The sequence below is a fragment of the Microcaecilia unicolor genome, chromosome 2, assembly GCF_901765095.1.
Source record: "Microcaecilia unicolor chromosome 2, aMicUni1.1, whole genome shotgun sequence".
Lineage (NCBI taxonomy): Eukaryota > Metazoa > Chordata > Amphibia > Gymnophiona > Siphonopidae > Microcaecilia > Microcaecilia unicolor.
Window position 1 is genome coordinate 74,220,112 of NC_044032.1, and position 27,389 is coordinate 74,247,500.

General features: G+C 44.5%; 1 protein-coding gene across 1 annotated transcript in view; it reads right to left on the reverse strand.

Moving 5' to 3' along the window:
* LOC115461867 (ciliogenesis and planar polarity effector 1-like) overlaps positions 1-27,389 on the reverse strand; it is a 337,061-nt gene that overhangs the window by 163,713 nt on the left and 145,959 nt on the right. Inside the window, exon 11 of the mRNA XM_030191927.1 lies at positions 11,027-11,182. Coding sequence (XP_030047787.1) covers positions 11,027-11,182 — 156 coding nt within the window. The remainder of the gene's footprint in view (positions 1-11,026; positions 11,183-27,389) is intronic.

Below are 27,389 nucleotides of genomic sequence, written 5' to 3' on the forward strand. Positions count from 1 at the left end.
TGGGAAATCACATGATTTGGGAGAAACGAAACTTGCAACAGTATATATGTAATAGCTGGGACAGTGTTAGCTGAGAAGTCTTTGTTATATAGTGATTGCGTCTGCCGTTGCTGTCTGACAACCTGCTCCAGAGAGAGAACAATTATTTTGTATATTGGCTCTGTGAGATACCAATAAAGATAATTACTGGTTGCGCCCAAGTCTAAATTTTCTCTCTTATTTTTCAGCCTACGAGGCTGAAGTGTTTTCCCTCCCTGTGAGGGCTAAGGGCCTGGGAAAACACAGAGGTCAAAAGAGCCTAGACCCCTATGCCTGTTTATTCTGTACTTTTTAGGGGTAGGCTTAGTGGGGGGGGGGGGGGGAGGTTTTTGCTTGGGTCGTGGGGAGTAGAGAGGGGATAGTATTGCACTATTTCCTTAAATGGAAAACACTTTGGTTGTCATTATTTGCTTGGTCACTATCAGGTTCATTTTCAAAACAGACATCCAAAAAGTGACATAAGTCAGCATTTGGACGTTTATCTCACAGAAATGTCCAAATCAGTATTATCGAAACCTTTTTTTGGACGTCTCTCTCTGAAGTCCGTCAGAAGGACGTCCAAATCTCAAGGAGGCGTTCCAGGGGTGTGTTCAAGGTGGGACTTGGGCGTTCCTAACACATGGACGTCTTTCAGCAATAATGGAACAAAACAAAGATGTCCAAGACTAAAACTTAGACGGTGAGCTAGATCTGTTTTTATAGCAAATATCTGCAGTGGGAATTGAACCCACTTCCCCAGGATCAAACTCTGCTGCACTAACCACTAGGATACTCCTCTACTCCACACAAGACGTGCCCCAAATGACAAGATGACCACTGGAGGGACTCGAGGATCACCTCCCCTTACAACCCCAGTGGTCACTATCCCCCTCCCACCCCAAAAGTGTGATTAAAAATATTACTTGTCAGCCTCAGATGTTATACTCAGGTCAATGAGAATAGCATGTAGGTCCCTGGAGTAGTCTAGTAGTGGTGCAGTGCACTGCAGACAGGTGGACCCAGGCTTCTAGCTCCTCCTACTTGTTACACTTGTGGAGTAAACTGTGAACCCTCCAAAGCCCACTGTACCCACATAATGGTGCTCCCTTCACCTTTAGGGCTAAGGTAGTGGTGTATAGTTGGGGATAGTGGGTTTTGGGGGGCTCAGCAGACAAAGTAAGGGAGCAATGGTGAGACTTGGATATCATATCAAAAAAATGCCCCGTGTGCATTTGACTTGCCCAAAGTCACAAGCAGCAGCAGTGGGAATTGAACCCATGTTGCCAGGATCAAAGCCCACTGCACTAACCATTAAGCCACTCCTCCTCTGTTTTGGACGTCTTGGATTTGGACGTCTTTTGTTCAAAAATGGACCAAAAAAAGGATGTCCAAATTGTAGGAATATGTGAAAGACAAGTGCTGCATGCATTAACTGTCAACAATTCTATGAGCTATGATGTCATTGGATATAGTGTAATGTCTTGTGGGTGTGTCCGAGTCACTCTAGTTGCTCTGTGAGTGAGTCAGTCTGTGTCAGCATAAGATGGTGTTAGCAATCTCTCTTCAAGCTGTATGATAACCAACTGACAGAATTTTTGTATTCAGTAGTTTTACCATGTCTACTGCAAGTATGATGTAAATAGTTATCTGAAGAAACTGTAAGTAAACATCATTTTTGTTTGGAAGTTAAAGAAGAGAGAGTAATTGAATCTTTTATTCAAGAGTCTGTGTGAAAGAGAGAGAGAGAGAGAGAGAAAAAAAATAAATGGGAGTTAACACTTCTAAAGCTCTGCTGCGTATGGGCTAAATTTGCTGAAGTAAAAGTCTATTTTTCATTTCTCCCCATCATATTGGGTTATGGGCCCAGACCACTAAAATAAAAAAAAAAAAGAAAACATTAAGAAATTTTTTTTTTATCTCTTCACACAAAAGACAAGATGGCAGCTGCACCATTACTATGTTCTCTCAAAGTGCCCCAACTGAATGAATATAACTATATTCAGTGGGAGATGAGATTTAAATGTATTATTGAAGCAAAGAAGCTAAATATATGTTTGGATCAAGTAAGAAATGCTGACAATTTTGACAATTTTGACAATTTTGAAGAATTTTGAAGAATGGAATACTACAGACTGTTGCCCCTCACTACCTCTCTACCCTCATCTCCCCTTACGTTCCCGCCCGTAACCTCCGTTCACAGGATAAATCCCTCCTCTCAGTACCCTTCTCCACCACCGCCAACTCCAGGCTCCGCTCATTCTGCCTCGCCTCACCCTATGCTTGGAACAACCTTCCTGAACCCTTACGCCAAGCCCCCTCCCTGCCCATCTTCAAGTCTTTGCTTAAAGCCCACCTCTTCAATGCTGCGTTCGGCACCTAACCCTTACCGTTCAGTGAATCCAGACTGCCCCAATTTGACTGCCCCGATCGGACCGACCGTTCACTTGTCTATTAGATTGTAAGCTCTTTGAGCAGGGACTGTCTCTCTTTGTTAAATTGTACAGCGCTGCGTAACCCTAGTAGCGCTCTAGAAATGTTAAGTAGTAGTAGTAGTAGTAGTAGTTATGTCAGAAGTATGCTATATGAAGCTCTGACAGAGAAACAGGCAATATTGATTGATGGAACAGACACCTCAAAAGAAATATTGCAAAAATTGAAAACCATGTATGGTACTTCATATACAAAACAACAGCCTATATGGTTATCAGAAATAATTCAATTGAAGTTGAATGACAAGAAAAAATGTAATGATCATATAACACATTTAATGTCATTATTTAAGAAGCTAGAATTATCGGGTATACCTATCTGCGATGCTTTAAAGAGAGCTTTTGTTTACATCTCTGTCTAAAAGTTTTGAAGTATTCAGGACAGTGAATGAAGCAATTGAGGGACAATCTTTTGAACAGGCCGTCTCTAAGCTTAGACAAGAATGTATTATAACAGAGGAGATCTGTTCACCAAGAGAGATTAACCAGAATGAAACATTTTTCTCAGCAATGCATAGTAGGAGGCGGAGCTATCATGAAAAAAACCTGCCCAGAAACAAGCTGATTTGCTATTCATGTGGTAAAGAGGGACATGTATCAAAATACTGTAACAAGAAAAACCACACCCCTTCTAGCTCATTTAAGCCAATGGAGAATAAGCATGGTCAAAGAAAAAATTATGACCATGACAACAGTAAGAATAAGAGCTGTATAATGACAGAAAAATCTTTTAATATAATGAAGAACACTTCAGATAAAAATAGTTGGATATTAGATTCTGGCAGCACAAAACATATAACCAATAATAAAGAATTTTTCACAGATATGAGACCACAAGATGGTAGTCTTCACACAGCAAATGCTGGCTCAACAATGATCAAAGGAAAAGGAAATGGACATTTAAAATGCATAGTATCAGATGGAGTCAAAAAAACTCTTGTAAAAGATGTCTTATATGTTCCACGAGCAGTTTGTAATATGCTCAGTGTATCAGCATTAGACAAGAAAGGTTTTTCAATTCATTTTGAAAATAGTAAATGTACAATTTCTGATGGTAATGAAATTTATGCTGAAGGTTATATGAATAACAATAAGTTAAACATTACAGGTGAATCATCACATCTTATAAAAACAAAGAAGAATACAGAATGTAATCGAATGGGACACAGAGATCCAAAGGTGATCTTGGAGCTGCGAAGTAAGCAACTTGCAACAGGCATAAAAATAAGTGCCAGTAATGGTAAGATGGAAAAATGCATAGATTGTATTACTCAAAAGGGGGTAAGACCCTCATTTCCATCATATAAAGGAAAAAGAAGTAGTAAAATACTGGACTTGATACATAGTGACTTATGTGGACCATTTAATATTCCATCACTAGGGAATAACAAATATGCATTAATATTTGTGGATGATTTCTCTAGATACTGTATGGCCTATCTATTAAAAGAAAAGAATCAAGTTGCTGATATGTTAAAGAAGTTCATAGCCTTGGTAAGCAATAAATTTGATTAAAAAACCAAAGATTCTACAGACTGACAACGGTGGTGAGTTTACTTCACAAACCATACAAACATTTCTAGAACAAGAAGGTATTCAGCACATAAAGACAGTTGCATATACACCAGAACAAAATTCTGTAGCTGAAAGAAAGTTCAGATCGCTTGTAGAAATGACAAGATGTATACTATCTGATAGTAATCTTCCAAAGAGATTATGGGGAGAAGCAATTCTCACAGCAGTATACCTACAGAACAGACTACCTACAAAAGGGACTGATCGCACCCCACATGAAATGTGGCATAGTAAAAAGCCAAATCTGTCACATATAAGAATATTTGGAAGTACAGCATATGCTCATGTGCCGAAACAGAAAAGACATAAGCTGGATTCCACAACAGAAAAAGGAATTCTAGTGGGCTATGATTCAGGTCACAAAGGTTATAGAATTCTGAATCTAAACACTGGATTTGTTGGTGTAAAACACATCACATATTTTGATGAAAATAAAAAAATTGATAAAGACTGGAAAATTCCAAATGAACCTTATCATCCAGAATATGAAAAGAAACCAATAATCAATATCCCAGTGATTATAAACACTAACACACCAGAATTGTCTGATAATAATTTTTCGGATTCTAATGAGGAACAGGAAAATGAAATAGATACAGAAAGTGTTTATACTGAAGACAGTACCACTGATGAAGGGGAAATGATTGGAGATAGAATCTCGATCTCAGATGACATGGAGAGGTCAGACCAACAAAATGTCAGACGCTCATCCAGAGAAAATCGAGGTAATCCACCCCAAAGACTATCTTATTTAACAACTTCTGATGATGCACAAGAACCTTTAACTTGGGATGAAATTGATCAAATGTCTGAAAAAGAAGCAGAAAAATGGAAAAAAGCTGCACAAGATGAAATCGACGCGTTGCATAAAAACAAAACATGGAACTTAACTGAATTACCCCATGGCAAAAAGGCCATAGGATGCAAGTGGGTATTTAAGTTGAAAAGAAATGCACAAGGACAAGTAGAAAGATATAAAGCCAGACTGGTAGCAAAAGGTTATCTTCAAAAATATGGTGAAGATTATGATGAAGTATTTGCACCAGTAGTGAAACACACAACAATCAGAACTCTCCTAAGCATAGCTGCATCAAAGAAAATGCAAGTGAAACACATAGATGTTAAAACAGCATTTCTTCATGGAGATATATCTGAAGACTTGTATATGAAACAACCAGAAGGTTTCATAGATACAAATAACAGTCATTTAGTGTGTAAACTGAACAAAGGTTTATATGGTTTAAAGCAAAGTGCAAAATGCTGGAATGAGAAAATGCATGAAATGTTAACTGATTTAGATTTTAAGCAAGGAGAAGCAGATAAATGCTTGTATACTAGACAAAAGGAAGGTCATTGTGTGTACATTTTAGCATTTGTAGATGATTTGCTTATAGTAAGTGAAAGTGAAAAAGAGTATAAAGACATTGTAAAGTGTTTAAATCAGAATGTTGAAATAACTGAACTTGGAAATGTGTCATACTATTTAGGTATGAATATTGAAAAACAGAAAGATGGTTCGTATTTAATAAGTCAGAAACAAAAGATTAATGATCTTATTGAAAGTATGGGTACGCAGGAAGCACACTCAGTAGGTTCACCTATGACCACAGATTTTCAGAGGGATGAAACTGAAAGGGAACCATTACCAGATAATATTCTATACAGATCTGCAATAGGAAAACTTTTGTATCTAACTACCACTTACAGAGTTGATATAGCGAATGCTGTAGGAATTTTAAGTAGAAGAGTGAACAAGCCTACTAAGACTGACTGGACTGCTGTAAAAGAGTGGTAAGATATTTGAAAGGTACAATTGACTGTAAATTGGTGATTCCGGTAAATAGTAATCAGAAATTGATTTGTTACTGTGATTCTGATTGGGCTGGAGATCATTCAGATTACAAATCCACAAGTGGGTATGTTTATATGTATGGAAAAACATCTATTTCATGGGCAAGTCATAAACAAACCATTGTAAGTTTATCATCCACAGAAGCAGAATATGTTGCTGTGTCTGAAGCATGTCGTGAACTAATGTGGATAGAAAAACTGTGTACAGATTTTGGTATAGAACAACAGAGACCGATACAGATTTTTGAAGACAATCAAAGCTGTATAAGGTTGTCAATAAATGACAGGGTACAGTCTAGAACAAAACATATTGCAACAAAATTCCATAATGTCAGAGAATTGTCAAGGCAAGAAGTAATAAGTTTGCAATATAAACAAACTGACCAAATGATTGCTGGTATCTTGACGAAACCGCTAGCTGTAAGAAATTTTGAAAATCTACAAGAAAAGCTAGGACTGTATGTATATAAATAAATATATAAGAATTGAATTGTTGGACAATAATGCATGTGAAGGGGTATGTAGGAATATGTGAAAGACAAGTGCTGCATGCATTAACTGTCAACAATTCTATGAGCTATGATGTCATTGGATATAGTGTAATGTCTTGTGGGTGTGTCCGAGTCACTCTAGTTGCTCTGTGAGTGAGTCAGTCTGTGTCAGCATAAGATGGTGTTAGCAATCTCTCTTCAAGCTGTATGATAACCAACTGACAGAATTTTTGTATTCAGTAGTTTTACCATGTCTACTGCAAGTATGATGTAAATAGTTATCTGAAGAAACTGTAAGTAAACATCATTTTTGTTTGGAAGTTAAAGAAGAGAGAGTAATTGAATCTTTTATTCAAGAGTCTATGTGAAAGAGAGAGAGAGAGAGAGAAAAAAATAAATGGGAGTTAACACTTCTAAAGCTCTGCTGCGTATGGGCTAAATCTGCTGAAGTAAGTCTATTTTTCATTTCTCCCCATCACAAATCACAGGATGTCCACAGCATTTTCGAACACAAAAGATAGATGTCCATCTTTTTCAAAAATGACCTTCTTTCCTGTTCAGAATTTGGACATCTTTGTAAAATGTCCAAATTCTGATTTAGATGTTTCTTTCAAAAATGCCTCTGTTTGTTTATTAATAAAAAATTGTTTAAACAACTATTAAATTACCAAAGCTCATGCTGTTTTGAAAATGAACCTGATAGTGACCAAGCAAATAATGACAACCAAAGTGTTTTCCATTTAAGGAAATAGTGCAATACTATCCCCTTTAGCCCATGCAGCCCCATTTTAGACAGGGTTGATTCACTAACCCTGTGTACTGAGCAACATTTTGAAATTTTGACTTTTTCTCTCACTTAATATTTTTATATCACAATCATCGAACAGTACAGAAATAATTGACAATCTAATGATATATATTCAGTAAATAATCAGTTGCCAAAGTATCCACTAACAATGATTAGAATAAACCATCCCTAACCCCATCTCTAATGTCACTGAAGATTAAGTCCTCTCAATCTACTAGATTGTTCTAGTATTGATCAAGTACCGCTGTAATAGACCCCAAATGTGTACACATGTGTGAGTTGTCAACTTTCATAGCTATAAGTTGGATTACAACCAAAACAGTTCACTTAAACACAATAACAGTATTAATGCATACTACTCCCACTGCAGCTCCTTGTGACTGGGCAAGTTGCTTAACTTTCCATTGTCCCAGATATACAGGTACTTATCCTGTACAATATCAGTCACCTTACTTTCTAATTCTTCCTACTTTCTTACTCATCTATATGTTACAACTTTGCCTTACCCTTCACTACCAATTATAATGTTCTATTACATATTGTGTAGTCATTGCAAGTAGTATACCATGCCATACTTCTTATTGTTACTTGAATATTTTTACTGCTGTAATTGCCTATTGCTCATGTCTGATCTATTCTTATGGTACACCGCCTTGAGTGAATTCCTTCAAAAAGGCGGTAAATAAATCCTAATAAATATATAAACTGTTTTGATTGTAACTACAAAGGCAATATATCAAATCCCATCCCCCTTTCCTAATAAATGACTCCCTAAATGGACAAAATGAAACATCCAAATTTATTAAATCATAAGACTAGAACTAAATTGCATATCACCACCATCAACATGTCATTTAAGGAACATATATTTGCCTTTTTTAAAATTGTTTTTAATCATATGTATTACAATTTTAATGATAAATGTGTACAATTAACCTTTATACTGGGTCCTATGCAGTGGTACTGTATGTGATATACAATTTAGCTCTACTCCATAAGATTTAATATATATTATCTATCCATAGAACCTGTCTTTTCGTTTTACTTAATTTTTGGAACATCCAAACAGGCAGACTGTGCAGACCACAAAGAATGTATTGAACACAGGGTTTCATTATATAGTTGTGTGGAAAAGTTTAGACACTACTAGTCAAACTATATGTTTCAATAAATCTCTCGGTGAACATGAACTGACACAAACTCGATTTGTCAACATTTTTGTTTTTGTCCCCAAATGACAAGAAAAAAAAAAGTGAAAAAAAATTGTGAAAAGTGTGCACCTTTTTCTAGAAGAATACATGCTCTTTCTGAAAGAGTTAACGATAATGCTCCTGTAATGAACAAAAATAGGGAAAAACACAAGAAAAATTCCCCATAGAGGACTTCTGAAAGGTGGAGCTTCACCAAGTGTGAATTCAATTTTTTTTCTGGAGAAGGACATCTATACCTATCCCACTCATAATTCTCCCTTAAAAACTCCCTCCACAGCTCTGTAACCACTGGATGAAGTTATGAGGACGATTTTGATCTTCTTTCTTTTGACTGATTCAGACTTGTATGAGATAGTTCTTATTTAGTTTGAACATTCAACATCCAAGCGCTTATGTTGGTGGTGCTTTACACCGTCACAGCTTCTAGGGTCTATATTAGTGCCTTGATTCAATCCTGGGTTCTTCTGCTTAATGCCTGGTTCAAAATGGCACCAGCAACCCCTAGTGGTAGTCTCACAGTACTATCACCAGTGGTCAATTTCTTTATATTTATTTATTCCCAAAGGACAAGTCCATAAACCACTACTAAATGGACTTGGGAAAAATCCACAATTCCAGGAATAACATAAGTACATAAGTAATGCTACACTGGGAAAGACCAAGGGTCCATCAAGCCCAGCATCCTGTCCACGACAGTGGCCAATCCAGGCCAAGGGCACCTGGCAAACTTCCCAAACGTACAAACATTATATACAATTCCAGGAATAACATGTATAGAATGTTTGTACGTTTGGGAAGCTTGCCAGGTGCCCTTGGCCTGGATTGGCCGCTGTCGTGGACAGGATGCTGGGATCGATGGACCCTTGGTCTTTTCCCAGTGTGGCATTACTTATGTACTTATTTATTTTGCTGCATTTATATCACACATTTTCCCACCTATTTGCAGGCTCAATGTGGCTTATAATATAATACAACTACAATCACATTAATGGAATACAGAATCAGAGAATAAATAACAGATATGGTGCATAGGAATATTATGGCAATCATATTAACGGAGAAGAATTTCAGAATTATTGCTATTAAGGTTCATACAAAAATTATGTTGACTAAGAAGTGGGTAAGTGGATAACAACATAATATAATGATATCAGGACAAAGTATAATTGTCAGTAATTAGGATAAATGGATAACAACATAACAATGATATGAGGACAGGGTATGATTATCAGTAATTAGGGTGTAAATAAAACAGGCAAAATAAAAGAGTTCCAATATAAAATTGTGTCTGGTGTAGTTTAGGAGTCAGATCGTTATGAGTGATCCATTTTGTACACTTTTTTGAACAAGTCTTCAGTAGTTTCCGGAAGGTCATCAAGTCACGTGTTTTTCTTATAGTGGTTGGTAATTCATTCCATCGTTGTGTACAGATGTATGAAAAGCTAGATGTATGTATTGATTTGTATTTAAGTCCTCTGCTTTTGGGATAATGGAGGTTTAAGAAAGTACGTGACGAACTTTTGTTGTTTCTCTCTGGTAAGGTCTGACATGTAAGATGTGGCATCTCCATAAATAATTTTATGAACTAAGGTGCATATTTTGAATGTAACTCGATCCTTTAGTGGAAGCCAGTGTAATTTTTCTCTAAGGGGTTTAGCACTATAGTATTTCGCCTTTCCGAATATCAGTCTGGCTGCGGTGTTCTGGGCAGTCTGGAGTTTCTTAATGGTTTGAGCTTTGCATCCCACATATAAGGAATTGCAGTAATCCAAATGGCTCAATACCAGTGATTGCACTAGTTTGCGGAATGTCTTTCTTGGGAAGAAAGGTTCTATTCTTCTAAGCCTCCACATTGCATTAAACATTTTCTTTATAACATTTTTCACGTGGTTATCTAGACTAAGGTTACGATCGATTATTACACCTAAGAGTTTCAGGTTATCCGCAACAGGAAGAGTGTGATTTAGTATTTATATTGGTATATTTGAAGGTAGGCCTGTTGGGGAGGAAAAGAGGAGGCAGTTTCTACTGGCCAGCACCAGCTCATGTAAGATGCAACCCAAGAGTATTGGGCTGTGGGTCTGCAGTCCAATGCTACCAGGATGGAAAAATCACCCCCGTTTTTTGTTGGGGTTATTTTTCCAGCTGTAACATGGTTTTTGGTGTTCACTGCAAGCCACATTATAGAATTTGCATAGTAAAGAGGTGTTTTGATTGCATTTGCATGCTTGCATGTCATTACATGTAACCTGTGGTAACATTAAATATCCTATGTTACAGTAATATAACTTGTACTAGTGTCCTTTAACACGCATTAAGGGGCAAATAATGTGAATTATAGCCATTATGCACCTTGATAACTACCCCCCCTCAGTACTGTAAGATCAGTCTAAAATCCAGTTTAAAAAAAATCTGTCAAAAGCTCCCTTTTAAAAGCATGTATCATCCAAAGATCAGTTAATTTTGTTCCAGATAGCCAAATTGATATTAGGCAGCACCCCCTCCCCCACGCCATACACACACATATGTTCAGCAGTTCTCTTATTCCTTCAAATGTCAACATTTAAAAAATATAACAAGTACCTGAAAAGCTTGCATTTCATCCTGTTTGCCTGTTTCTCCTGCTCCTTGAAGAAATCTTGGAAGTGGAGAGAATGTAGCATTTTGGTTTCTGTTATCTTTTAACAAACTGGCTTTCAAGGAAGATAAAGATTTCAGTTTCAACCGTCTATCTTTAGGCTGCAAGAGAGTTAAAGAAGCAAATAGAAAATAAAGATGAAAAGAGGCTGTGTTTTATCATTCTTCCAATCCATCCATCTCTCCTCAAAGAGCTTCCGTAATCATGTCTGGATAGCTATAAGAGTTGTAACAGAAGCTCTCTCAAAGGCTCCACATCTATGTTAACTTCAAGCCTGAAGATGCAAATTGCATACCCTCTCTCCTTATGTGCCCAAACTCACTATTCCTTCATTTATTTGTGTGTTCTTTAGCATATAAATATTTCTTCTTGGGAAAATATCACTTAACCTAGACCACTACAGTCATTCCTGAATTTATTTTTTTATTTTCAAGAAGTCTTTATTCACCAGTAAAACAAGTCACATTTGCTTACCATACAAGCAATATTTTGTCTCATTGGTTACAGGGTATGATACATACCTGTAGCAGTTGTTCTCCGAGGACAGCAGGCTGATTGTTCTCACGACTGGGTTGACGTCCGCGGCAGCCCCCACCAACCGGAAAAAGCTTCGCGGGACGGTCGGCACGCAGGGCACGCCCACCGCGCATGCGCGGCCGTCTTCCCGCCCGTGCGCGACCGCTCCCGCCAGTTGAATGACAAGCAATAAAGTATAAAACACAACTCCAAAGGGGAGGAGGGAGGGTAGGTGAGAACAATCAGCCTGCTGTCCTCGGAGAACAACTGCTACAGGTATGTATCATACCCTTTCTCCGAGGACAAGCAGGCTGCTTGTTCTCACGACTGGGGTATCCCTAGCTCTCAGGCTCACTCAAAACAAGAACCCAGGTCAATGGAACCTCGCAACGGCGAGGAAACAACAGAAATTGACCTACGAAGAACAACTAACTGAGAGTGCAGCCTGACCAGAATAAATTCGGGTCCTGGAGGGTGGAGTTGGATTACACCCCAAACAGATTCTGCAGCACCGACTGCCCGAACCGACTATCGCGTCGGGTATCCTGCTGGAGGCAGTAATGAGATGTGAATGTGTGGACAGATGACCACGTCGCAGCCTTGCAGATCTCTTCAATAGTGGCTGACTTCAAGTGGGCCACCGACGCTGCCATGGCTCTGACACTATGAGCCGTGACATGACCCTCAAGAGTCAGCCCAGCCTGGGCGTAAGTGAAGGAAATGCAATCTGCTAGCCAATTAGAGATGGTGCGTTTCCCGACAGCGACCCCTAGCCTGTTAGGGTCGAAAGAAGTAAACAATTGGGCGGACTGTCTGTTGGGCTGTGTCCGCTCCAAGTAGAAGGCCAATGCTCTCTTGCAGTCCAATGTGTGCAACTGACGTTCAGCAGGGCGGGTATGCGGCCTGGGGAAGAATGTTGGCAAGACAATTGACTGGTTAAGATGGAACTCCGACACCACCTTCGGCAGGAACTTTGGGTGAGTGCGGAGCACTACTCTGTTGTGATGAAATTTAGTATATGGAGCATGAGCTACTAGGGCTTGAAGCTCACTGACCCTACGAGCTGAAGTAACTGCCACCAAGAAAATGACCTTCCAGGTCAAGTACTTCAGATGGCAGGTATTCAGTGGCTCAAAAGGAGGTTTCATCAGCTGGGTGAGGACGACGTTGAGATCCCATGACACAGTAGGAGGCTTGATAGGGGGCTTTGACAAAAGCAAGCCTCTCATGAATCGAACGACTAAAGGCTCTCCAGAGATGGCTTTACCTTCCACACGATAATGGTAAGCACTAATCGCACTAAGGTGATTCCTTACTGAGTTGGTCTTGAGGCCAGACTCTGATAAGTGCAGAAGGTATTCAAGCAGGTTCTGTGCAGGGCAAGAACGAGGTTCTAGGGCCATGCTCTCACACCACACGACAAACCTCCTCCACTTGAAAAAGTAACTCTTTTTAGTGGAATCCTTCCTAGAGGCAAGCAAGACCCGGGAGACACCCTCAGACAGACCCAACGCAGTGAAGTCTACGCCCTCAACATCCAGGCCGTGAGAGCCAGAGACTGAAGGTTGGGGTGCAGCAACGCTCCGTCGTTCTGCGAAATGAGAGTCGGAAAACACTCCAATCTCCACGGTTCTTCGGAGGACAACTCCAGAAGAAGAGGGAACCAGATCTGACGGGGCCAAAAGGGCGCTATCAGAATCATGGTGCCGCGGTCTTGCTTGAGCTTCAGTAAGGTCTTCCCCACCAAAGGTATGGGAGGATAAGCATACAGGAGGCCGGTCCCCCAATGGAGGAGAAAGGCATCCGACGCTAGCCTGCCGTGTGCCTGAAGTCTGGAACAGAACAGAGGCAGCTTGTGGTTGGTCTGAGAGGCGAAAAGGTCCACCGAGGGGGTGCCCCACGCTCGGAAGATCTTGCGTACCACTCTGGCATGGAGCGACCACTCGTGCGGTTGCATGACTCTGCTCAGTCTGTCGGCCAGACTGTTGTTTACGCCTGCCAGGTATGTGGCTTGGAGGAGCATGCCGAACCGACACGCCCAACGCCACATCCCGACGGCCTCCTGGCACAGGGGGCGAGATCCGGTGCCCCCCTGCTTGTTGACGTAATACATTGCAACCTGATTGTCTGTCCGAATTTGGATAATTTGACAGGACAGCCGATCTCTGAAAGCCTTCAGTGCGTTCCAGATCGCTCGGAGCTCCAGGAGGTTGATCTGCAGATCCTTTTCCTGGAGGGACCACAGACCCTGAGTGTGGAGCCCATCGACATGGGCTCCCCACCCCAGGCGAGATGCATCCGTCGTCAGCACTTTCGTGGGCTGCGGAATTTGGAATGGACGTCCCAGGGTCAAATTGGTCCGGATGGTCCACCAGAGCAGTGAAGTGCGACAACTGGTGGAGAGGCGGATGACATCTTCTAGATTCCCGGTGGCTTGGAACCACTGGGAAGCTAGGGTCCATTGAGCAGATCTCATGTGAAGACGAGCCATGGGAGTCACATGAACTGTGGAGGCCATATGACCCAGAAGTCTCAACATCTGCCGAGCTGTGATCTGCTGAGACGCTCTGGTCTGCGAAGCCAGGGCCAAGAGATTGGTGGCCCTCGCTTCGGGAAGGTAGGCCTGAGCTGTCTGGGAATTCAGCAGCGCTCCTATGAATTCCAGAGATTGAGTTGGCTGGAGATGGGACTTTGGGTAATTTATCACAAACCCCAGCAGCTCCAGAAGTTGAATAGTGCACTGCATGGACCGGAGGGCTCCTGCCTCCGAGGTGTTCTTGACCAGCCAATCGTCGAGATATGGGAACACGTGCACTCCCAGCTTGCGTAGGTAGGCCGCTACCACCACGAGGCACTTTGTAAACACTCGTGGGGCAGAGGCGAGCCCAAAGGGCAGCACACAATACTGAAAGTGCCGTGCGCCCAGGCGGAATCTGAGATACTGTCTGTGAGCTGGCAGTATCGGGATGTGAGTGTATGCGTCCTTTAAATCCAGGGAACATAGCCAATCGTTTTTCTGAATCATTGGCAGAAGGGTGCCCAAGGAAAGCATCCTGAACTTTTCTTTGACCAGGAATTTGTTCAGGCCTCTCAGGTCTAGGATGGGACGCATCCCCCCTGTTTTCTTTTCCACAAGGAAGTACCTGGAATAGAATCCCTGCCCTTCCTGCCCGGGTGGTACGGGCTCGACCGCATTGGCGCTGAGAAGGGCGGAGAGTTCCTCTGCAAGTACCTGCTTGTGATGGGAGCTGAAAGACTGAGCTCCTGGAGGACAATTTGGAGGCAGGGAGGCCAAATTCAGGGCGTATCCGCACCGCACTATTTGGAGAACCCACTGGTCGGAGGTTATGAGAGGCCACCTTTGGTGAAAAAATTTTAACCTCCCTCCGACCGGCAGATCGTCCGGTACGGACACTTGTAGGGCGGCTATGTTCCCGTGGATCCAGTCAAAAGCCCGTCCCCGGCTTTTGCTGTGGAGGCGCAGGGGGCTGCTTAGGCGCACGCTGTTGACGAGAACGAGCGCGCTGGGGCTGTCCCTGTGCCTGACGAGGCCTTCGGGCCGGCTGGTTGTACCTACGCTTTGCAAAAGAATAGGGTGCAGCCTGCCGTGCCCGGGAAAAACGCCCACCCGTGGGGGCGGGTGCTGAAGGCGCCCGGTGGGAGAGCTTGTCGAGAGCGGTTTCCCGCTGATGCAGTTGGTCCACCATCTGCTCGACCTTCTCACCGAAAATGTTATCCCCCCGGCAAGGGACGTCAGCCAGTCTCTGCTGGGTGCGGTTGTCCAGGTCAGAGGCACGCAGCCATGAGAGCCTGCGCATCACTATACCTTGGGCCGCAGCACGAGATGCCACGTCACAGGTGTCAAAAATCCCCCTGGACAGGAACTTTCTGCACGCCTTCAGCTGCCTGACCACCTCCTGATAAGGCCTGGACTGCTCCGGCGGGAGCTTATCGACCAGGTCCGCCAGCTGTTGCACATTGGTCCGCATGTGGATGCTCATATAGAGCAGGTAAGATTGGATGCGGGTCACGAGCATGGAGGACTGGTAGGCCTTCCTCCCAAATGAGTCCAGAGTGCGAGACTCCCGCCCCGGGGGCGCCGAGGCGGTATCCCTCGAACTCCGTGCCCTCTTGAGAGCAGAATCCACGACCGCTGAGTCATGGGGCAACTGGGGCCGCATGAGCTCTGGGTCAGAGTGGATCCTGTACTGGGACTCTGCTTTCTTGGGAATGGTGGGATTAGTTAATGGTCGCACCCAGTTCCGGAGCAGCGTCTCCTTCAGGACATTGTGCAGCGGTACCGTGGAGGACTCTCTAGGTGGTGATGGATAGTCGAGGACCTCGAGCATCTCGGCCCTCGGCTCTTCCACAGAGACCACGGGAAAGGGAATGCTTATAGACATATCCCGCACAAAGGAGGCAAAGGAGAGACTCTCAGGAGGTGAGAGCTTCCTCTCCGGTGACGGCGTGGGGTCCGAGGGAAGGCCCGTAGACTCCTCTGAGGAGAAATATCTCGGGTCCTCCTCTTCCCCCCACGAGTCCTCATCCTCGGTATCGGACATTAGCTCATGTAGCTGAGTCCGGTACCGGGCCCGGCTCGACGTCGAGGCACCGAGGCCTCGGTGTCGTCGAGCGGTGGACTCCCGCGCCGGCGGGGACGGAGCTCCCTCCATCGACGTCGACGGGGACTCCACCTGCGTGGCTGTCGAGACCGGCACCGCAAGCGGCGGCGGTGTCGACTGCCCCGGCGCCGGGCTAGAGCTCGCCGGCGCCACAGTCATCGGCGCCGAGGGCGCAAGCACCCCCGGCGCCGGCACAGCCTGGCGCATCAGCCCTTCCAGGAGCCCCGGAAGGATGGCTCTGAGGCACTCGTCCAGGCCCGCTGCCGAGAAAGGCGGTGGGGCCGGTAAGGGTGTCGGTGCCAGAAGCTGCTGGGGGCCAGGAGACGGCACCGAGGTGCCGGAACCCCGACGCGTCGGTACCTCCACCACCGACGGAGATCTCTCCTCTCTGTGATGACGCTTCGGCGTCGACTCCTCTTCAGGCACCGAGGGCTCCCGGTGACGGCGCTTCTTGTCCTTCTTCCGGTGCACGTCACCGGTGCCGGAGGGCATGGAGGAGGAGGAGGTCGATCCCCCTCGGTCTCGAGGTACCGGGTCCGACAGGGTTCGGTCCCGTGGCTCACGAGTTGAGGGAGTGACCGGGGCCGACTGCCCACGCGGTCTCTCTACCCCACTCTCGCCGGCGGACCGGCGGGCCGACGGGACCTGTTCTCCTGGGGTCGCTGCCATCGGTGCCGATGTCTCGGGCATCGATACCGGTACCGAAGAACCGGCCTTCGATACCGATGCCGTCGAGGTCGACGTCGAGGGGCCGGCGCAAGTTCCAAAAAGACGGTCCCGCAGAACTTGCCTCGCAACCTGAGTCCGTTTCCGGAGACCGAGACACAAAGCACACGACTTGAGATTGTGCTCCGGCCCGAGGCACTGGAGGCACCAAGCGTGGGTGTCGGTCTGCGAGATCGGCCGGCCGCAGCGACCACACTTTTTAAATCCACTCGGGACCTTCGAGGACATCGACGGAAAAATCGCGTCGGCGAAGTCAAAGTCGGCAATGGTGGCTAAAATCACACCACGAAAATTGAAACCGACCGAGCGGCCACTAGGCCGCAACGAGGCGTCCCCGCTAGAAAGCGAGGGAAAAGGGAGGAGCGCGTGCTCCACACGCGCAAAATTCTTTTTTTTTTTTTTTTTTTTTTTTGGATAACAAAACGAAACGAAAGAAGAAGAGGCCGAAAAGGCCAAGAGCGACGACCCGCGTAAACGCGGTCGAAAATTCCGGCGGCTGAAACGAGAGAGTTGCAAAAACACGACTCTCTCAGTCGCGGAAAAAAAGTAACTGGCGGGAGCGGTCGCGCACGGGCGGGAAGACGGCCGCGCATGCGCGGTGGGCGTGCCCTGCGTGCCGACCGTCCCGCGAAGCTTTTTCCGGTTGGTGGGGGCTGCCGCGGACGTCAACCCAGTCGTGAGAACAAGCAGCCTGCTTGTCCTCGGAGAAATAAAGTTACAGCACCCATTATATTAACAAACATTGAGTATAACATCTTTAACCAGTTTCCCAAATAACTTCAATCTTCTTCGGTTTTTAACATAGGATTGTAACCCTGCCCTGCCCCCCCTTCCCCTCCTTGCCCTCCTCCCCCTCACCCGGGGTACGTTTTCACATACATACATACTTCCACAAGGCTCAACAGGACCTCTCAGCTCACTATGAGCACTGAGCTCGGAATGTGCCCCACACCGCCTCCCAGCTGTTCGCGCTCAGCTAATAATCTTTCCATTTCACAGACATATTTCAATTTGGTAAGCCATCTCTTAATAGAGGGTACACCCTTCTGTTTCCATTGAGAGGCTACAGTCACTCTAGCCACTCCAACCGCTAAGCGTACCAGAGTCTGCTGCTGTGGCATTAGCCCAGCTGCCTTGACAGAGAACAGACCTACTTCTGGGGTCCACCGAAAAGTACTCCCAACCCATTGTTGCAATCTACTACGGACCGCTTTCCAGAACGCTTTGACTTTACCACATGTCCACCATATGTGTCCCATGGTGCCCCTTTGTCCACATCCCCTCCAGCACAAGGCCCAAGGCAGAGGGGTATATTCATTGTAAACGGTCCGGTGTGAGGTACCACCGAAACAGGACCTTTACTGTTTTTTCTTTTAATGGAACGTGGATGGACACTCCTCCCGCCCTCTTTTCAATTCTTTCCCATTCCACCTCCCCCAAAGTCACCCCGAGCTCACTGCTCCAACTCTTTCTATGAAGATCGTAGCATGGGTACCAATCACTGATGCATTTGTATAATCGGCTGATTAAGCCCCTAGAGGAGTGAAACTGTTCGCAAATATCCTCCAAGCTAAGTTTTTCTCTCTTCATAACCTCTCGTACTGCATCTGTTTAAAGGAAGTGGGGCCAATTGGAGATATGCAAATGTGTCCCCTCTCACCTCAGGGTATTGTGTCTGCAGGCTCTGAATAAATAGCAGCTTCTCTGCTTCGAACATCTGTCCCCAGTGTTTCAGGCCCCCTGCATACCATCGTGTAAATGCCCCTGTCTCAAGTCCTGGCAGGAAAAGGGGGTTGTACGCTATGGGCGACAGTTGTGTAAGTATACATTTTCCCTGCGGGAAGAGGCTGTTCCAATAGTGAAGAGTTAAGCTAATAGTCGGACATTCACCTTCCCCCAGAGTCCTAAAAGACTTTGGTGTCCACATAAGTGCCCCCAACTGAGTGTGGCCTAGTGAAAATTGTTCCAAGTGTACCCACTGCCTGTCTGGGTAGTCCTGATACCACTCTACCGCCACCTTCCCTTGGGCCGCTCTATAGTACCACATGAGATTCGGGACTCCCAGCCCCCCTTTCTTTCTATCTTGGTATACTACAGTGCGCGATAGACGTGCACTTTTACCTGCCCAGACGAACCGCATGATTTTATCCTGCAACATCGCCAAGAATTGCCTGGGCATCATTACAGGCACCACTTGGAAAAGATACAGTAACCGGGGTAATACATTCTTTTTAATGACAGCTATTCGTCCGAACCAGGAAAACGCCATATCCCCCCACCGTTCCAGGTCCGCCATAATGGCCCGTCCCAAACCCTTATAGTTAGCATTAAAAAGTTCCGATGGTTCCGAGGTCAAAATAACCCCTAAGTATCGTATGCGCTTGGTAGCCCACCAGAATTGGAAGGATGTCCTCAGGAAGTCTACCTCCTGGTCAGGTAACTTGACATTTAGGGCCTCTGACTTGGTCATGTTAACTTTGAACCCCGACACTGCCAAGTATTCCTCAATAATGCGCAGCAGATTGGGAAATGAGACCCTGGGTCAAGTGACTACCAGCAAAACATAGTCCGTGAAAAGTGCCAATTTATGTGCTCTGCCCGCTATTTGTAGGCCTGAGATTCCCGGATTTGTCCGTATTCTAGAGGCAAGAGGCTCCATCACCATGGCAAAGAGCAGAGGGGACAAGGGACAGCCCTGCTGAGTGCCTCTATGCAGCATAAATAACTCCGAGTTACCTCATTGACCCTCACGCACACCCTGGGGGGAATCGTAAAATGCCTGTATCCAGCCTCTGAACTGGGTCCCAAATCCCAACACTTCCAAGGTCTTGTACATAAATGGCCAGTGGACCCTGTCGAAGGCCTTCTCTGCATCTAAACTGAGGAGACACAGTGGCCTTTGACCTCGCTTAGCTAAATACATTAAATCAAGCACTCTCCTTATATTATCCATAGCTTTACGATATGCTACAAAGCCCACTTGGTCAGGGTATATCAATACCGGAAGTATCAGAGCCAGCCTACGCGCCAGCACTTTGGCCAGGATTTTAACGTCAGGATTCAATACTGAAATAGGTCTATATGATCCACATTCGGAATGATCTTTATCCGGCTTGGGCAGCACCGCTATCCATGCCTCCTTCATTGAGGGAGGCAGTTCCTCTCCCTTCCCCACCTGATTAAATAAATCCGCCAAGAGTGGTGCCAACTCGGCGGCAAATCTTTTATAAAATTCATTGGGGAGTCCATCCAACCCCGGGGACTTACAAGACGGCAGGCTACGGATAGCCTCCTGTATCTCCAACGGAGTGACAGGTTTGTCTAGTTGGGCCTGTTGTTGTAAAGTCAGTGGGGAAAGATCACTGTCTGCCAGGTATTCTGCAATAGAATCCTCGGACGGGTTTATCTCCCGATCATATAGGGCCTGATAAAATTCCCTAAAACATCTACTTAACATTTCTAAAGCGCTACTAGGGTTGCGCAGCACTGTACAGTTTAACATAGGACAGTCCCTGCTCAAGGAGCTTACAATCTAAAGGACAAATGTACAGTCAGTCAAATAGGGGCAGTCAAATTGGGCAGTCTAGATTTCCTGAATCTCCGTCTCCGTATTTGCTCAGAACTACGCGCCAGGTCTCCCTTACCATCTCGCACCTGTGTGATGGTGCGATCCACTTTCCGTCGCCGCAACCTTATGGCCAGGATACGCCCCGCCTTGTTTGTGAATTCATACGAGCCCACCCGTTGTCGGCTATGCAAGTGGCTAAGCTGTTCAGAATAAATGGAGTCGAGCAACAACCTCTGCCCTCTCAGCTCTTGTAATATCTGGGGAGACCTGCTAATCTTATGTTGGGCCCCCAGCCTTTGTATGCTGTCCAGGCACCCCTTGATCTGTGCTTTACACATTCGAGAGCGTGTGTTAGCTACTTTCAGGATATAGCCCCTGGTAACCGCTTTCATTGCATCCCATACCACGTTAAGATCGGGTCCAGATTCTATGTTAAACTCCAAGTATTCCCTTAGTATTTTCCTGTATCCCTCTGTCACCTCCATATCCTGCAGCACACTTGTATTGAGCATCCATCTCCTGTCCTTGTGCTCTACCTTTATTTTTGGTAATACCACCCAGATTGGAGCATGGTCAGATAAGGTCTCACTTCCAATTTCGGCATCTGGCCCCCACTCCACCAGGGTTGTGTCTAAGAAAATGTAGTCAATGCGTGAGTAAGAGCCATGTACCAACGAGTAAAATGTGTAATCCCTGTCTTTCATGTGCGTCAATCTCCACATGTCCAAAACACCCAACGAGTAGGCTAGGGACTCCAACGCCTGTGACTCTTTATTGTCCACTGTAGTGTGGGTCCCCAAGCAATCTATTTTTGGGTGCATGACTGCATTAAAGTCCCCCCACCACCACCACTACCAGGGTTCCCTGGGCAAATGTAGACAAGGCATTTTTAATCTTAGCAAAAAAGTCCACCTGTCCTACATTTGGGGCGTATATAGATGCTATAGTGAACTCCACCTGATCTATTGTGAGGTGTATAAAAAGAAAACGCCTACCCAAGTCCCTCTTTACCTTTATCACTTGCACAGCCAGGGAAGAATGCATCAGTATTGCCACTCCACCTGCCCTGGATCCTTCAGGGGAGGCAAAATAAGTCAGCGGGTAACTAGGATGAGAAAGAAGCCTCTCATGTTTACGTCGCAGATGGGTTCATGAACTAGGACTACATGGGGTTTATGCTGTTGCAACTCTTTAAATAGTTTCTGTTTCTTCTGTGGCATATTCAGGCCTTTAACATTATAAGATAATATCTTTAAGTCTGTGGTCATTTCTTAAGTTATAATTGTAGCATTATTCCAAAACAGTCCTGTGGTGAAAGCAAATCCTGTTGCCCTTTCTATTGGGTCCCCTCTTGCCCCTGGATCATATCCCTTCTACCCCCCGCCCTCCCCTCTATTCCCCCCTCCTTCCTAAAACCCCTCCCTACCCCAAACAGTAACACCACCCAGAGGTCTATTCCCTCCAAATGGGAATCAAGGAAATGACCCACCCCTTTGATGACACCCCAACCCCCTCCCCCTTCCTTTAAGTTTTAGTCAGCACTTCAGTCAGTTCCCCTTTAGTCCAGCCCTATTCGCTCCCCTCGTACCCCCCACCCGTACCTCAAACCATCCCATGTAACATACACAAACATACTTCTTCCCCTTTCGCCCCTCTTGCCCACTTAACTCTCCAATCTGGGCATCATAGGCATAACAGTATAACCAAACTCAAACATTCCAAATGCTTGCCTGTGTGAACAGGAATAGTGGAAACCACACGTCTGCATCAGTCACAACAAAACATGAATGTTCTGCAGCCAAACCTTCTCCGCCAGGTCCTCTCAGTGCTTCGGGGTGTTGCGCCTAGTAGCCTCTGGTAGCCGCTTCCACTTTTGCAGTTTGGCTCTGGTGGTGGGGGCCACTGCCCCAGGTGGATTCTGCGACGTCACCAGGCCTTCTTTAAACAGAGTTTCCCAGGACTCCAATAGAGATTGTACTCTACATTTGTTTCCCTTCAACACAAAGTTCAAGGAGAACAGGAAGCCCCATCTGTACTGCACCTGGTTTTTAACCAGAATGTCCAGGGCCGGTTTCATCTGTTGTCGCTGTTGGAGGGTGTATTGTGACAGGTCCTGGTATACCGAGATTTTAGCCCCTCCATACTCCAGGTCTTGCACTTTCCAGGCCCACGCCAGAATCTGCTCGTTAGCTTCGTACTTGTGGAACCGCACTATTATATCCCGTGCTTGCTGTTCTTTCTGCGCTCCCAGAGCACGGTGCGCTCTATCCAGTTTTTCCAGCGCTTCTCCCGCTTCAGGGCCCATCAGAGTGGCACACAATGACTGCACAATCCAGGGCACATCTTCAGTCTCTCCCCCTTCCGGGAAGCCACGGAACCGGAGATTATTCCGCCTGCCCCTGTTTTCCAGGTCTAGCTTCTATTCCAAGTCGGCATTGTGTTTCTCAAGCCCCTGAATCAATTCCGCATGTTTGTGCAGGTTTTCCTTATGCTCGTCGAGCTTAAGTTCGGCCTCCTACACCCTGCCCCCCAGCTCCTGCAATTCAGTACTCAGCATGTCCATCCACTCCAATCTCTCTTCCTTGGACTGTTTTATTTCGTCCTGGATATTGGACAGGAATTTTTGGAGCTCACCCGAAATACCTTTATTTGTAGGTGGGGGGCACGATTCTGCCAGGGATAGGGCCGAGTCCGAATCAGTCATTGAGGCCCGCTCAGGAGACTCGTGGCATTGTGCTGCCCTGCCCCCTGCGCTTTTCTCCCGCTTTTCTGGGTCCTTTTTTCGGGCGGAGGTCGCTTTGCTCATGGCGATCTTTTTTTGTGGAGGTGTTCACGTCGCTTTTTTGCACTTCAGCTGTGCTGAAGATTGCTGTTTTTCGCTGCACGTGGGTTTTAGGAGACGGAGCTCCGAAGTTAGGCAGCCATGTCGGACGGAGACGTCACTTCCCCTCCGTCATTCCTGAATTTATAATGTGTTCTACACTATTTCAAACTGTCAAAGAATAATTTTAAACTACAATGAAGCCTAGTGGCACTATTTGTAAAAAAAACTTAAGATTTAGTAGACTGTTTAATTCTTGAAACGATGGCTGCCCATTCTAAAACTCTTATCATAACTAAAGACCTCATTAAGCTAAAGGCAAATGAAAGTACTAGAAAAAAAAAGTTTATATCAGATGAACTGGTTGCATTGGCTGTTTGTTGCTTTTTTTTTTTTGGGTTGGGTAATACTTTTTATTAAAAGATCCAAAGTATGGGATACAGTTAGTACCAACCACCAAGTCTGCAGGCTACAGACTGAAATATTTGTATCCAACATAGGAGTGGAGGAGTAGCCTAGTGGTTAGTACAGAGGACTTTGATCCTGGGGAACTGGATTGGATTCCCACTGCAGCTCCTTGTGACTTCAGGCAAGTCATTTAAACCTCCATTGCCCCAGGTACAAATAAATATCTGTATATAATATGTAAACCGCTTTGTATGTAGTTGCAAAAACCATTCCTCTTCCCTACTCAATCAATACTGAAAAGAGGAAAATAGTGAAAGCTTGTAAGAGCAAAAGGCCCTACATGTATTGCATACAGAATTATACTATATGGCACCATAAGTCAGAACCTGATTCCTTAAAGCATCCCCAAACATGTTAGTGGTTACGGAGGATGGAACATTTATGCTGGGCTAAAGCCTCTTCTACAGATTGCAGGCACTGAGCCAGATCAGTCAAGGACTGCAGGAATTCCCTCCTGCCAACTGTACTAACACAAGAAGACAGCTGGGAACCAGCTGCATATTGTTTATTGGAATAATGGTTCACGGTCAAGGTGACCTTCAGAATAATGCAAGGAGGATAATGCTGTGTTTCCTAAAGTCATAAGAATGTAAGTGTTGCCATACTGTGACAGACCGAAGGTCAATCAAGCCCAGTATTCTGTTTCCAACAGTGGCCAATCCAGGTTACAAGTATCTGGCAAGATCCCAAAACAGTAAAACAGATTTTATGCTGCTTATCCTAGAAATAAGTAGTGAATTTTCCCAAGTCCATTTTAATAATGGTGTAAGGACTTTACTTTTAGGAAGTTATCCAAACCTTTTTTTAAACCCTGCTAAGCTAATTGCTTTTACCCCATTCTCTGGCAACGAATTCCAAAGTTTAATTACACATTGCCTGAAGAAATATTTTCTCCAATTTGCTTTAAATTTACTACTTAATAGCTTCATTGCATGCCCCCCAGTCCTAGCATTTTTGGAAAAAGTAAATAAGTGATTCACATCCACCCATTCTACTTCACTCAGTATTTTATAGATCTCTATCATATCTCCCCTCAGCCATCTCTTCTCCAAGCTAAAGAGCCCTAGCCGCTTTAGCCTTTCCTCATAAGGAAGTCATCAAATCTGAGACAGACAAGATTGTCGTCATAAACATTAGGGGTCTGTGCGTCAACAGCAAGGCCAAGATTCACATCACTAAACCAGCTGGAGCCAGCAGCTCTTGTATAAAGAGATGCTGGAAACCCAGGCTGGGGCTGCTGAGTTTCCATGGACCCAGATCTGCAGTCCCCACTCTGCCTGCCCAGCTGATTCATCTGAGGAACTTCTGCCACCTACTGATCATCTGGTGGCTACCTGAATTCAGGTTGTATAACTGCTATGTTATTGCTAATGGGTTAAGATAAGTGGCCAGAATGTAATGGCCTTCCTGAGGGTTCTGTGAGTTTGCTATGTACTAACTCTAGATAAGAACATCTTTGTCATTATTCTTGCATTTATATCATTGTCTCTGCTGCTTTGTAAATAAACAAACTATTTTTATAATATATTTGGGCCTCTGTCAGTTCTGTTAGTATATGCTGGGCTTTGAATTTGGATCTTAAGATAAAGGGAACATAATTGTTTTCCAAAAGTTATATTTCCAAATACCAGAATGCTACCTTACAATAATTTACAGCAAGTTTCTGGTGTAACGTGTATTAGCCCCACAGTCTACCTATAAAGAATAGTTGTGCTATAACTACAATATGGTATACAGCCCTCATTTCACTATTTGTTATTCCCAGCTCTGGATCTATTTCAATTAAGCAACACGTCCTACCATCCTTGATCATATCACTCATTATCTGAAAGTGCAGCATACACCTTCCCAATTCATCCTCATACACGCGCCCTCACTCCCTTTTATGCAGTCTCTTTTCCCCATGGTTAGAATTGTACATTTAGCACTCCCCTCCCCCCCCCCCCCCCCCCCCCCCCCCCCCCCCCCCCAAACTCTTGAAGTAGCCATTCGCCCCACTTTGTCTCAAAGTGATGAAAAAGAACATACTATTTTAAATTGGACATCTCTTTGAATCTTTGTCACAGGGCTCATTAATGTAGCCAATCTGGATGTAATGTCTTAGGTAAGCCTCTCAATTCACAATCTTGCACATCCAATCAATCAATTTTTCCACTCAGTATAGGAAGGTGTCTCATTCAACCAACATTTCAAAGTCTATTTTTTTTAACCAGTAAGAGCACTAAAGAAATGAACTTAGTAGATGACTAAGGTAGGTGTATTTCCTGGAATGGGGAAAGCTCTCCAAGTAACAACAGTGAATATGTTCAGCTGGGCATACTGTCAATATGTTGGAGAGTCTTTTCCCACAAACCCTGTAGTGTTGAACATTCAAAAAATGAGTGTCTCCAAGTTGCTGCTGCCATTTTACACTTAACACAATCACTGCTATCCCACAGTTGGACTCTCGTGTCAAGTAATATATACTGTAGTATTTTGTACTGCATTTCCTGAAAAGTAGCATTGCTTACCCCTCAAAACAGAGCCAGCTGTTGGTCAGACACCACCTCTCCTAGCTCATGTGACCACCACTCTGCTGGCAGTTTTAAACAGGAGAAATCTAGTTGCATTCATCCAATCCTATACCACGCCGTAACATTAATTTCAGTGGTACCCTCCAAAATCTGCTGCTGAATCCCATTGTGTTTTACTACCCTTTATTAGACTGTCACAATAACGTCTAGCCTGTATGTAAGGTAAAAACTGAGTTATCTCAATTCCATTCCTGTTTCAACTGATTAAAAAGTTTAGCCCCCTGGTTCACTACTACGAAACTTCCCACATCTTTACCATATTTCTTCATCTGCTGCCTAAACTTTGATTTGTCCAACCCTGAAACAAAAGCTGGACTGCCCAAGAATTGTAGAAAAGTCGAGAACCTATAATTACCCCCACTTTTTTGCCCTCCATCATATCCACTCGTCCCAAAAAGGGTCCAAAAAACCAGGGTTGTACAGATTCCTATGTTTGGGGAAAGTCAAGTGCAATGTATTTTGAAATTCATAAGGTGAGCAGCACACATCTAGAAAATGTTTTGGCACAAACGTTCTGTGACCAATGTAACTTTCATGGATTCTTCTGAAAATGGCTGCCACATTGTACAAATGTAGGTCTGGAAGCAATACACCCCCTTAACGCTGGAAAGGATGCCCTTGGAATACCCCATCTACATCCTTTTCGGCCTCCAAAAACAAGTTCTAATAATCTCCTTATTAGCCCCTTTCTTTGAGGTACGTATAAGCAAAAATAGCTCAAAACATTGAGATTATGTTATGGTTTCCAGTTTATTTAGAGGGGCATTTTTGATATGGTGTCTAAGTACAACTTTGGGAGTTTTACAACGTCTAAAATCAAGGAGACATAATGGAAAAAGAGTCTAAATGTTTCCCTGTGATCAAAAATACCGAAAATAAACGTATGGATGTAAAACGTCTAAACCCAGTGCCAAAAAAATTTCTACCTTTTTGAAAATGCACAGAACGTTCATTGTCATTAGATGATCCAGTGTTCAGAAAAATATGTGCAGTGATGGAAGGACATCCCCTCCA